A 13,728-nucleotide genomic window follows, 5' to 3' on the forward strand; every position below is an offset into this window, starting at 1 on the left:
ACACCTCCCTCCCCCAACTCTCTGGAATGTATAATTATCTGCAAGGGGGGTGGGGGTGGTGTGGGAGTGTGTGTGGGAGCAGTCACGTGGCTTTAAAACTACCCCCCCCACACACAGGCCCCCCACCTGTATGCTGCTTTGGGGACCCCCAATGAGTCCTTAAAGCGCAGGATCCCCAATTCCCGGGTACTCAAGACTTCTAGGACTGACGGCCCCAATCTCCAGATGTGGGGGGTGGGCGGGGGGGTGTCAAACCTCAAGGTTCTGAGAAGGGACACCCCAGAGGTGTCAGAGACCGATGGGGCGGGGGTGGGGGGTGGGGGCCGGAGCTGGAGCCGAAGGGAAAGGGAGGGGAGAGGCGAGGGAGGGGAGGGGAGGGGGGCTGCCCGCGGGGGGTTGGGTCATTGTCTTTTAGAATTTGGGAGCCTTTGAAAAGCCGTGGGCCCTCCCACCGCTATTGTGCTGGGGAAGATGTAGCAGCCTCTTCTCCGAGCCACCCCTTTGCCTCCGGACTTCTCTGGGGCCAGCAGCCGGCCGACCTGGGGCCCGGGGCCGCGGGCTCAGCCGACTACCATGGGCTCTGTGTCAAACCAGCAGTTTGCAGGTTCGACCTCGGGACTTATTGGGGACAACTTAGGCTGCAGGGGCGCCCAGAAGCCACATAAAAGGGAGGTGGGGGAAGTGTCCCCCAGGCTAGCCGAAGGACCCCAAGTCTGCGGCCTCCTGTTTCAGGGGGCGATCTCTGGAGCAAGGAACCCTGGTGTCCCAGTGGCGTGCAAGCTGAAGCTACGGGGGCGGGGGAGAGAAGAGGAGGGGCCTGTCTGGCCGTCTGTCCCCGGGCAACGTGTTGTGGGAAGATGAGCAAAACTTTCGGGGCACCACTGGCCTCAGTTTAAGCTTGGGGAGCGCGGGAGGCAGCCGGGACAGGTATTTTCTCGCCGGCAGCTTGGTAGCTGCAGCGCCCTGGGTGTCCACCCGCGGGCTGCACACTCGGGTCTCCTTGCCGGGTCTCTGGTGGGGTCCTCCAATTCCGTGGCCCCCCAGCTGAGCGCCCTCCCAATCTCCAGGTGGCGGCGCCAAGGCGCCGGAGGAGGCGCAGGAGGACGCGGCCCGGGCGGCCGAGGAGCCGCAGCTGCTGCACGGCGCCGGCATCTGTAAGTGGTTCAACGTGCGCATGGGATTCGGCTTCCTGTCCATGACTGCCCGCGCCGGGGTCGCACTCGACCCCCCGGTGGATGTCTTTGTGCACCAGGTGAGACCGATCCCGGTAACTTTGCCGCGGGAAGGGGATGTTGGCGCGCGGATCCAAGGGTGGGCGGACGGCCTTGGCTGTTGGGTTGAGGGAGATCAAGGGCCCTCATTGTGCGCTCCCATCTTTGCCGTGGCACCCCAGTTCTGAGTCCCCTTTAACTCCAGCGGGACGAGAGCTGGGGGCAGAGCCGAGTATCAGCACCCCTACCCCCCTCCGGGAACCCCTCCGGTTTTACCACGTGTCTGTTACCTCTTTCCCCTGGGCAGGGGGCAGGGGGCAGGGGGCAGGGAGATGACCCCATGTGGCAGAACTAAGGTTGTATTGTGCTTGCCAGTGGGGGGAGGGCGAGCAGGCGGGCCAGGGAAGCACATGCCCGGTCAGAGCAGAGCCCTGAGCGCCCGCGCCTTTCACTATGGTGTGAATGGAGCTCCCGGCCTGGAGAGAGGGAAGGAAACCACTTTGGGACCCAACGGAGTAAAGCTGAGAAGTCAGCGGGGTCTCTTCACCCAGGTGGTCACCCAAAACTCAAGCTCTGGGGCCTGGGTGGGTTTGGCAGATCCTTGAAGGATCTCTCTGGGGGCTTGAAATTTCCTCAAGAACACAGTCTCAGGCACATGGTTCACTAGCTGGGCTTTTGCTGTTCATTTCCTATCAGGAAAGAAAACCCAAGGAGCCCAGGCCTTAGATTCCTGGGCCAGGCTCGGAGGGAGTTAGGTTGCAACCCCAAGTTCTCAGTTAAAGCAAGGCAGCACAGTGGGGGTGAAATTCAGTGTCGCAGGGCAGAGGGTGGAGGGAGGCTAGCCTCTGGACCTATTCTCCTCAGCTTGGCATTTATGGCCCCAGACAGCCATTGATTGCTGTCCTAACATTCCCAGCCTCAAACAAGGAACCAGAGACTTAAGGTTTCCCTCCTCCCAGGCCACCCCTTCCTGAATATCTTAGAAGCATTTCTGTGGTCCTGGGCACAAGCCACACATAACAACCACGTAAAGGAAGTTGTTGCTTGTGTTCCCTCCACCTTTGGAGGTTTGGGGCTGGACCTGAGAAGAAATTGCTAATCCCAGGCACAGTAGGTTGACACCCAGGCCGGGCATGGAGGGGTTACTTCGGAGAGGTTGGCTTTAGGAGCAGTGGGGGAGGGGAAAGGAGGATGTGGGGATTAAGGGTTGGAGCCTGAGGGATGGTATTCTGGAGGGGGAGGGGTGGAGATGCTGGGTGGAGTAGTTGGAGGCAGCAGGGAAGTCTCTGAGCATGGCCCTCAACGAGGACACAGAATGGGGGGAACAGGAGAGATAGAGGATCTGGGGAGATGGGGGCCCACCAGTTAATGTTGGGGTCACTGGGCTACTAGAACATCTTTCCAGAAGGGTCGGCAGCAGAATGCTTGGCTACCCCCTTGCTTCACCCAGTTCCTCCACCCCCAACTTTACCCTCTCCCCATCAGACAACTAATTCTGGCTGGTGGCTTTGCCCCCTTCCCTGTCTCATTTACATATGTGAATGATAACCCACAGGAAGTAATTGTGGGAGAAAGAAGGGAATTGGCCTCTTTAGATCTATTAAATCACTTTATTACAGGAACCAGCTTTGAATGGCCCTCCTCAGCGGGGTGGCCAGCTCCCCCACTCTCCCATTTATCTGATCACAAAGAGATTAAAATCTCTCCTGGTCTGGAGATGACTGGACAGCTTCCCCAACTTTGGAAGGCTTGGAATAAAAGAGTCAAACCCAACGTTTTCTTGCCTCCCTTCCAAAGGCTGTTGAATAGGGAAGGACGGAGGGGAATGTAGCCCCTCTGAGGTTCTTTGGTGATATCCAACTCCCAAGGAAGGTTTTCCTGAGCAAATGGATCTGTGCCTCAGCCCACTTACCCTTAGGATCGAAAGCAGCTGGGAAATATTGGAGGGCATAAAGGAAAGCAGGGACCTTCTGGTTTGGGGAGTGGAGCCCATACCACGTTATTTCAGGTGGGTTTGCTGGGAGATAACTGGACTTTGGGGTCTTGGAATGTCCAGGGACATTCCACAGTTGAATAAGTTATCAGAAGGAGTTGAGCTGAGATAAGGAATCAAGAATTTGTCTCCCTAACACCCCCTACTAACAGTCACAGAGGACAATGGTGGAAATTCCCTGAGCCTTACCTGGTAGCTCTGTCTTTAGATTGTGCACTGCTGGGGCTTAGGTTGATCCTCAAACCCTACCATAGCAGTTAGACTAGTGATTGCAGTCCTGCACTTGAGAAATTTGAAATCTCTCCCTGGGGATCTAATATAGAGGAATTAGGTAGATGCAGGACAATCCTTAAAAATCCTCCTGGGGGAGGGGAGTGTTCCCAAAGTGGAGAGAGAGTAAGACATTTCTCTTTAACAAGAAAACCTGTCCTTTGGCTGCTGGTGGTGGGTACCTTAGAATTGTGGGGTGGGTGGTGAGCAGGATAGTTGTCCTAAGATAACATCTGCTAAGGGAGGGGATCAGGGAGCTCCTTTCCTAAGGAAAGAGGAGGGGGGAGCAATTAAACATTTTCTTTTCCCTTCCAAGGTTGGGCCTATTTGGTTCCCAACACACTGTTCACTATTCTTACACTCCCTGTCAAACACAAAGTGCCCCACAGGGGTGGATGAGTGGGAAAGAAAACCTACCTTTAGCTTTTTAAAAAAATGAGTAAATAAAACCCATAAAGCAAAGAGACTTCTGTAACAACCCTTTTACTCAGCCACAGGTCTTTTTTTTTTTTTAAGGATTTTCTTTTTTTTTTTTTTTAATTAATTAATTTATTTATTTTTGTCTGTATTGGGTCTTCGGTTCGTGCGAGGGCTTTCTCCAGTTGCGGCAAGCGGGGGCCACTCTTCATCGCGGTGCGGGGACCGCTCTTCATCGCGGTGCGCGGGCCTTTCTCCATCGCGGCCCCTCCCGTTGCGGGGCACAGGCTCCAGACGCGCAGGCTCAGCAATTGTGGCTCACGGGCCCAGCTGCTCCGTGGCATGTGGGATCTTCCCAGACCAGGGCTCGAACCCGTGTCCCCTGCATTAGCAGGCAGATTCTCAACCACTGCGCCACCAGGGAAGCCCTCAGCCACAGGTCTTATGCTAGAACTCTCTTCCTGTCCCTGAATTTGGGGGAATTTAAGAAGCATAATAATGACAGGTGGCCAGCCCTTAAATCAAGGTTTCTCAACCTCAGCACTATTGACATGTTTTGAGCAGGATAATTTCTCATTACGGGCATCCCTCAGTTGCGACAAGCAAAAATGTCTCCAGATATTGCCAAATGCCCCCTGGGAGGCAAACTCACCCCCAGTTGAAAAACAGTTATACATCGCAAGGTGGAACAAGAAAGAGCTAACTACTGTCTCCTGGTTTCCTGAGGTTCACCAAGAATTCTCAATTCTCTGTGGCCATTTTAAGAGTTTTGGCTTACCTCATGTTTTCCTGTGGCTCAACTCCCAAACCCCCTAGATTTGTAGAAATTTGAAAATGAGGAAAAGGTCCCCTGCTTTCTCCCACAGCTCTTTGGAACCCAAGTCTGTTTAAAATGGCTTTCTGGCTAAAATGCTGTATTACAAGGCTTGGAGGCAAAAGAAGAGCCCAAATTTGACCGAGGGACCAAGTTTGGGTTAGGAGAAGAAATTTCCAATACCAAGAAACTGCTGAAGCCACGTGGCCTGCTTTTTCTGAAAAGGATGAGCGGGGCGGGGTGGCGGGGGCGGGGGTTGGCGAGGTGGGGGCGGTGATGAGAGCAACCTCAGGCCTGTCTAGAGTAGGGCTCTTGGGTTTGGGGGCAGGGAGAATGTAAAGGGATCTTTCCCACCTGGTTTATAACCTTACTAGTGCCTCTGATTACCCACCTTATGTTTCGTTTTTTGATGTACTTATCTTAACCCCTCCTCTAACCTGTAAACTCTTTGAAGAGAGAGACTAGCAGTCTGGTTAGTTTTCTAGTACGCACTTGGTGGGCTGAAGAAATGAATATGGGTCCCCTGAGGAATCAGGAGTACACTAACAGTTGGGGGGTCCTTGTCAGCAGAAGTCTTCCTCCAGACAAAATAGGCTGGAGGTAGGGAGGGAATGTTAACTGATAGTTGCTGTCTCTTTCTGGACTAGGGCCTGATTAGGGCCTGGCACTCAGTAGAAACACCATGAAAGCTTGTAGAATGAATGTCAATGGATCGCAGTTGAGCTCCCGATAGGATATTGGAGGCACGGGTGTGATGGGTCATTCATTAATTAGTTATTTCATTTCCATCTTAATAGGAAACTATTTTTTAAATGAGTGGATTTTTTCAGGAAGTTGGCAGAGAAGCACATGAGTTGGTTTGAGCATTATGGGACCTTCTTGGGTCCTTCTCTTTCTGAAGAGACATGCTTTCTAGACAGTGTCCCAAGTAAAGGCTGTGCCACCATCATGAGCAAAGCTTGTGGTTGGTGACACCACAAGCTTGCCATACAAGTGGTTTTCAGTGATTTTCTCCAGGGCAAGGTTGTTTCTGGAACATTCCTAATCAAACTATCATACTCCTTAGCCTATTGGAATTTGCTGGTGCTTTTTTATTTTTTTTTCTGAGAAACAGCCCTAGGCAAATCACCCCTCCTTTCTTCCTGCAGGCAAGAATAGCAATTACTATCAGTGTTAAATCTGGGAGGTCAAAGGAGGTGGGGGGGAGGAGGAGAAAACTTTCAAGAATGGTAGCACTTAGCACAGAGGCAGCTTGGAGTTAACTTAATTCAGACTGGAAAGGAGGGTAAATGGCTTTTGTCAACAGAGCAGAACAACAACTGGGTTACTGGTTTGAAACTCCCAGACCCTTTCTTCACTCCATGGGTAGGTGGGTAGGGGGTGGGGTGGGGACCTTCCCTGGGATGGGTCCTCATCAGAATTCAGTCTCCTTGCGACTCCATTTTCCTAAGGACCAAGGAGAAGATGCCCACCCTAAGGAGCTGGGAAGATCAATCTAGGTGAACGCTTGTGTGCAGAGTTGAGAACCTCGCAGCTCCTTCCTCTCTTCTGCTCTGGTCTCCCTCTGGCTGCCTTTGTGCAGACTGGCTGACGAGCAGCACCATCTGGTGGAGAACTCCAGGCTGGAGCTGGTGGTCCTGGCCGTGTGTCTGAGCAGAGGTGATGTGTGTGGGGTTGTATGCTCGCAGCCTTTGGTTCTGCACGGATCTCTTTCCCCGACCCTCCCTGACACACACATCATCAAAATAAACTGCTTCTAATAGAACCCATTGGTTTCCTAGCTCCTTCCAAACCCTACCGTCAGGAATGACGCTTGGGTTGAACTGCGAGGACACCTTGGGACCAAGTCATTAAAATTACTTTCACCTGCTGCTTTTTACTTTTTCATTGTGGCTGTTAGAAAGTTTTTAAACGGCTGTGCGTCTTGCATTATATTGCATAGTGCTGGATATAGAGTGAGGCTAGTTGCAATCAGCTCGGGGCTCTCACACTATAAATTTGGGCAAGGTGCTTCACCCCTCTGCCTCTGTGACCTCACCTGTAACACAGGGGGCATGATAAGGTCTACCTCACAGGCTTGGTATGAGGGTCACATGTGTTACAACATGTAAAGTGCTTAAAACACTGCTTAGCCTATAGTAAATATTTGTAATAAAATTAAATATTAGTCATTTTAGATAGTAGAGAACTTAGTTTCTTCTACAAATGTTTGTGCACTGCTAGGCACCTAGAACTGAGGGTATAAACATGCACTAGGTAGTCTTGAGCTGGAATGGCCCTGGGTATTGCAGAAAAGCCAGAAACCCAAGCTTTGATCAAGTCTGATCCCCTGCTTTTACAGATGATTATAGAAACCAGAACTTATTTATCCAAATTTCATAGAGCAAGTTGAGGGAAACTCGGGTTCCTGTGAGCTTTTTACTCCACGTGCCCTGAGTGACCCCTAAGGTCCCTTCTATCTCTAAGTTATAAAGGCATAATACTTGATGTGGGGGAAGCTTAGCGTAGGCAGTGGTGAGGTATTAGGGGAGCAGGAGGCCTAAGTACTGTAATTGACCCAAGTCCTTCCCTGCCATCCAAAAAAAGAGAAATGCCTCCTGTAACTGTTTTCTGTCTGATTAACTGCCTTCTTCCCCTCTCTCCCCACTATAGGCTGCCCACCCTCCTACCTCTAACAAATTGGGAAAGGAAGATGGGAGGCCTGCCTCCCTCCCACCTTTAATATAATTTATCTGAATAAATAACCCTAATTAGGTCCCTGAGTAAAAGGTTTGACTGAAGGCCCTGGAAGGGTGGGAGGGCAGGTCAGAAGGAAAGATGGCTGTTGGCGGCGGTGACTTTGGCAGACCAGCAAGCTTGACTGGGGAAGAAAGGTGTCTCTGTATCCGTTTCTCTCACCGTGACCATAACCCCTATGTGGAGAGGAAGGAAGGAACTGATGAATGCGGTGAATGTGGGGTGGGGGGGAGTCAGGGGGGAATCTGCAGCCTCTGGAACTCCAGGAATCTGACCACCAGAACCAGCCAGTGTCAACTCTTTGTTTCCCCGGAGCTGGGCTCTATTGGGGGAGCTCAAGCCTTGCCCCTCCCCCCCAGGTCTTTTCTTTTTGGAGGGGATGGAGAGAGGGGCGGGGCCAGGGCCCCGCTTTGTGTGTGGCTGGGGGTGGGGTGGGGTGATAGCAAGAATTTCAGGCTCCTTTCCGATGCAGGCCCTGTGAGGCAGGCTCCGTGGGGCTGCACGCCGATTACCTACCTGATAAGAGAGGAATTCAAACTATGTGTTTTAGAAAGGGGCGGGGTAGGCCCCCACCCACCCCCCGGGAGCCACCCCTGGAGACCACCAGTCTAAATCTTGACCGGTTATGGTGAGGTGCCTGCAGGGTTGGGGGTTTTTTGGTTTTGTTTTTGTTTTTTTTTCACTCTTTTAAAGTCTTAAGCAGACCTCAAATCCTCCAGTGATGGAGTGGGTGAGCTGAGAGGGCTGGTCAATTTCATATGTCCCCATTTATATTATCCTCTGGTTCTCATAGTAAGTCTAGGAGGTGTGGATGGCGGAGAGTGTTGTCCTCAGTAAACTGGAGCTCAGAGAGGGGATGTTTTTCTGAGTTTCCACTGCCAGTTAGTGATAAAAACTAGAGTTAAAATTCCCAGTCTCTTGACACTTCTTTCTCACTGTTACCACACCCTCATCCAGTCTGAAGAGGTTGATGATAATTGCCACTCAGGATTTATGTGTGGCAGGCTATGTGTTAACTACGGTTCATGCATAAACCCTCACAGCACCACCATAAAATTATTATTTACTCCATTTTGTAGGGTAGCACAGAAAGCGGGGACAGGCTGTCAGACTCTAAACCCTGGCTCTTAGTCACTTATCTATCTGCTGAATCACAGCGAGGACTGGGAGTGTTCCAGCCTAAGAGCCCACTAGGCAAATGGGAAAAGCTGGGTTTGCCTGGGTCAAGAATGCTCTTGGTCTGGCTCCTCCAGCACTTCCTGACTCACTGGCTTGTCCCAGCTCAATAAGAGACAAGTCAGATTTAACATCAAATTCAGTGTGGTTGTTATACAACAGGGAGAGGGAAAGAGATTTCACCTTTCTGCAATGTTTTTATTTTCTGCTTTAATGCTCCACATCAAGATTGGTGGAGGGAGTCATCACAATTCTGGCTGTTCCTGTGGGAATAAGAAGAAAGGATCCCCAACCTTTGGAATAGTTTACTGATATTTATTGAGCATATATTCTTGATGTTTCCCTACCCATGTAATCTTCATGAAAATCTGAGGTAGGGACTTCCCTGTGGCGCAGTGGATGGGACTCCGCGCTCCCAGTGCAATAGGACCAGCTTCGATCCCTGGTCTCAGAACTAGATCCCACGTGCATGCTGCAACTGAGAGTTCGCATGCCACAGCTAAGGAACCCTGGAGCCGCAGCCAAGGGGGCCTGCCTGCCGCTACTGGGGAGCCCGCGCGGTGCTGCAACTGGGGAGCCGGCAGGCCACAACTGAGGAGCCCGCCTGCCACAACTAGGACCCAGTGCAACCAAAAAAAAAAAAAAAAAAAACCCTAAGGTAGGTTTTTATCCTGTTCTCTGAAGGCTCTGAGGCCCAGAGGTGAGTGACTGACCAAGGTCACACATGATGCTGGAAATTGGTAGAAACAGCATTTCATGAACCAGGTTGCATCTGGCACCTGAGCCTATGCTCTTAACCAATTACCTCAACGGAAGTTTTGTCTTAAGCAGTACCATCTAAATTAAAACAAAAATGTAAATGACTGAGGAATTGGGGATCGCATCTGGCAAAAGAGCATGTTTCACCTAAGTCCCAGTTTGAAATATCCACCCTGCCCCGTCACTACCACCAGCAGCATAACATGCCTCAAGCCAGGACTGGGTGCACGATGATTCCTTTTGCTTCTGAACTGCATTTTCAATGAGGACTGCACCTTGTTGACATATTTGACATGCTCTTTGGTTGTTTTGGAAGCTATCTATAATGAAGCCTATTCTGGGCAGGGTCTGGGAGAGGCTGTCACTCCACTAATGTGTTGTTGACGCAGTAAGTGGCAAGGTGAAATGGACTGTTAGCTTCAAATCGGAAACCCTGGGTTCTTCTGATCCTGGTTTTGCCACTCAACTAGCTGTGTGAATAACTCCTTTTTTTTTGGTTCAAATATGCAGTGTTTTAGTGAGATTGTTCCACACATTATTCGAAGTCCTTTCCTTTAACAATTTGCTCATCTTCCCAAGTTAAGTAATTAAAACCTACCTCCTTGTTCATTCATCCAAAATGTGCTAGGCATTATTTAGGTGTCAAAATGCAGCAGCGAACAAAACAGGGACTTTACAACTTTACATTCTTTTTAATGGCTTCATGGTATTTTTGTTTCCTGTTGTTTTTTTGAACGAGTGAGATACTGAACATATGTGTCATGCTAAGTCCTCCTGCAAATTGCCTGCTTATATTCTGTTCTGTGATTCTTTTTTCTTACTGACTTATGTAGCTTTTTGTAGTTTTATCAGTTTAGTTATCTGTCTTGATTTTTTAAAAAACTGTCTCAAAGTTTTTTCCTCTTAACACTGAGATACTTAATTCTTCCGAAATATGTTTTGCATACATATGATGCAAAATGTAGATTTCTGGCTTCATTTTCAAATGGATAACTGTTTTCTCAATAGTATTTATGGAATTGTTTTCCTCACCTGTTGATTTCTCCACTTAATCTTGGATCTCCCAGTAGACTTTCCCTTCTATTTTTTTTTTTTTTTTTTTAAATTATTATTTATTTATTTATTTTTGGCTGTGTTGGGTCTTCGTTTCTGTGCGAGGGCTTCCTCTAGCTGCGGCAAGTGGGGGCCACTCTTCATCACGGTGCGCGGGCCTCTATCGTTGCCTTTCATTGCGGAGCACAGGCTCCAGACGCGCAGGCTCAGTAGCTGTGGCTCACGGGCCTAGTTGCTCCGCGGCATGTGGGATCTTCCCAGACCAGGGCTCGAACCCATGTCCCCTGCATTAGCAGGCAGATTCTCAACCACTGCGCCACCAGGGAAGCCCTAGACTTTCCCTTCTAATCCACTGATCTGTCTGCTTGGGTCATACTGTCTTTTCCCTTCAACTTTCAGAAACATTGTTTTGATATAATTTCAAACTTGGGAAAAGGTTGCAAGAATAGTACTAAAAACTCCCATATAACCTTTACCCAGAGTTATCAGTCCTTAATATTTTGTCCCATTTGCTTTATTATTCTTTTTCTTTGTACAGATAGACAGACAGATATCAAGCATCTTTAACTAAATATTTCAGTGTGTTTTTTTCTAAAATAGGGCCATTCTCTTACCTAATCTCAGTACAATGATCAAAATTGGGGAACTTAACATTGAAACATTTATCTACATTCCATATGCAAATTTTGTCTGTTGTTCTAATATTTTTTCCTGTTCTAAGATCCAGTCCAGAATCATGTGTTGCATTCAGTTTCTTTACTTCTCGGGTTTGTCTTTCATGACTGACATTTTTTAAGTGTATAGGCCTGTTACTTTATTTGTTTTTTATTTTTATTTATATTTATTTATTTTTATTTAATTTTGGCTGCATTTGGGTCTTCGCTGCTGCATGAGGGCTTTCTCTAGTTGCAGCGAGCAGGGCTACTCTTCCTTGTGGTGCTCGGGCTTCTCATTGAGGTGGCTTCTCTTGTTGCGGAGCACGGATTCTATGCATGCGGGCTCAGTAGTTGTCACTCACCGGCTCTAGAGCACAGGCTCAGTAGTTGTGGCTCACGGGCTCTAGAGCACAGGGTCAGTAGTTGTGGCGCACGGGCTTAGTTGCTCCGCGGCATGTGGGATCTTCCTGGACCAGGGCTCGAACCCGTGTCCCCTGCATTGGCAGGCGGATTCTTAAGCACTTCACCACCAGGGAAGCCCCAGGCCTGTTACTTTATATTTTACAATTTTACATTGGTTGATTTCTTATAAATGCTATGTTCAAGAATTTTTCTTCTGTTTTATTTTTCGTAGAACTTTGAGAATAGCTGCAAAAAATGCTATGGCATCTGTTTATCTAATGATTGTTCCTAATGTGATGTAGATATTTTGTTCTTAATTGTGATGACTCTGAGTCACAGTTTCTTTACCGATAAAATGGAAGTGTTCTTCCAACCTTAAAGGAACATGTGCATGCAGGTTTTTTTGGTTTTGGTGTAATAATGGAGACTAACATTAAAATCTACCATGCTTCCCTCCCCCAGAGTAAGCTGCACATGGAGGGCTTCCGGAGCCTGAAGGAGGGTGAGGCCGTAGAGTTCACCTTTAAGAAGTCTGCTAAGGGCCTGGAATCTATCCGAGTCACCGGCCCTGGTGGGGTGTTCTGTATTGGGAGTGAGAGGCGGCCCAAAGGGAAGAACATGCAGAAACGCAGATCAAAGGGAGACAGGTATGGATTGCAAGGCAGCTTGTGTGGGTTGGGAGGGACATGCTGAGGATGAGGAAAACTCTCCTAATTTTGCCCCTTTCTTGGACCAGATTGCCAAAGGTAAAAGGAAGCCTGTGGCCCCTGGATGTGGGAGGTGAAGAGAGGGCAGTATGTGAGGAGGGTACTTCATGACCCAGCTCTTCTACTTGACAAGTAATTACGTTCTGTTAGCTCTAGCCTCGATTGCTAAATGGGGATCACGATACTAACCTCACATGATTATTTTAGAACTAAAAGAGACCATGGATGTGAAAGTGTATGTGGTCAGGACAAGATGGTGTATCTGTACCTGTTGCTTCTTCACCACATCTCCAAATGGCTGGTTTCTTCCATCTTAGTTCTGTGCTCAAACAGAGCACATAGTCTGGCTCCTTTAATTTCGTCTATATTTTTAATGAATGACAGGTACTCTTTTTAAGGGTATGGTAGTTCCCAATTGGGGTCCAGGGTTTCTGTTCTTGGTATTTTCAAGTTGACATGAATCTGAAGATATCATCTAGACAATTACGTATCTGGGAAGGACTCAGAGTCATCTAGTCCTATTCCTCCTTTTCTAAGTGGGGAAATTGGTCTCTAGGAAGGGAAGTGGGTATAGTAACAACTTGAACCAGAGCCCAGGTGTCCTCTCTCAGACAGAGGAAAGCTTGTGGTCTCTTCTCACTCCTTTCTCTCAACTTTACCATCTTGCTTGGTGCTAGGTGCTACAACTGTGGAGGTCTAGACCATCATGCCAAGGAATGCAAACTGCCACCCCAGCCCAAGAAGTGCCACTTCTGCCAGAGCATCAACCATATGGTAGCCTCGTGTCCACTGAAGGCCCAGCAAGCTCCCAGCTCACAGGGAAAGCCAGCCTACTTTCGGGAGGAGGAAGAAGAGATCCATAGCCCTGCCATGCTCCCAGAGGCCCAGAATTGAGCCACAGTGGGTGGGGGCTATCCGTTTGTGATCAGAAAGTTTTGAGGAACAGGTATCAATCGGCAGAGTGGAGAAAGTGGGGGCAGGGTGGGTAGGGGCAGCTGGCACTGCCGTATATCTCAGGCCGGGGGCCAAAGCGTCACCCCCTCTTCCCTCTTGGTGGGGGGGAAGGGGTGAGGCAAAGAAACTCCAATCATGCTCTATCCAAATGCATGTGAGGGCTTTGGGGGGTAACCCTTCCTGCATGCTTTATCTGAGTCTCCACCCCCAGAATCTCCAGCTTTTGAAAGTGGCCTGGATAGGGAAGTTGTTTTACTCTTCAAGAAGGATATGGAATAATATTTCCCATGCCAGAGTGAAAAGATTAAGCATGAGACCAGATTGATGGACCCAACCCACAAGCCACTACATTCTGTGGGAGGAAGTATCTCAGGGGTAAGGCAGGGTTTTCCACATCTTGTCTCCTCACAACCTCCTCCTGGGATAGAGTGCTGACAGAACTGTCCCAAGCAGTGGGTTGTGATGATAGGCAAAAGGGGGGTTGAGGGAACAGCTGCAGACCTGCTGCTTCTAAGCTCATTCCCACCCCGTTCTGGGCCAATACAATTTTATTTATTTGCTCCCTTGGATGACTGTACCT

At 49.2% G+C, this 13,728-nt stretch overlaps 1 protein-coding gene across 1 annotated transcript; it reads left to right on the forward strand.

Moving 5' to 3' along the window:
* Positions 1 to 573: 573 nt before the first annotated feature.
* LIN28A (lin-28 homolog A) lies at positions 574 to 13,088 on the forward strand. The gene is made up of 4 exons (XM_007178660.2): positions 574 to 604; positions 1,068 to 1,252; positions 11,950 to 12,134; positions 12,872 to 13,088. Exons 1-4 carry the CDS (start codon positions 574 to 576, stop codon positions 13,086 to 13,088), a joined length of 618 nt encoding a protein of 205 aa, XP_007178722.2.
* The last annotated feature ends 640 nt before the right edge of the window (positions 13,089 to 13,728 follow it).

Source organism: Balaenoptera acutorostrata, chromosome 1 (assembly GCF_949987535.1).
Source record: "Balaenoptera acutorostrata chromosome 1, mBalAcu1.1, whole genome shotgun sequence".
NCBI lineage: Eukaryota > Metazoa > Chordata > Mammalia > Artiodactyla > Balaenopteridae > Balaenoptera > Balaenoptera acutorostrata.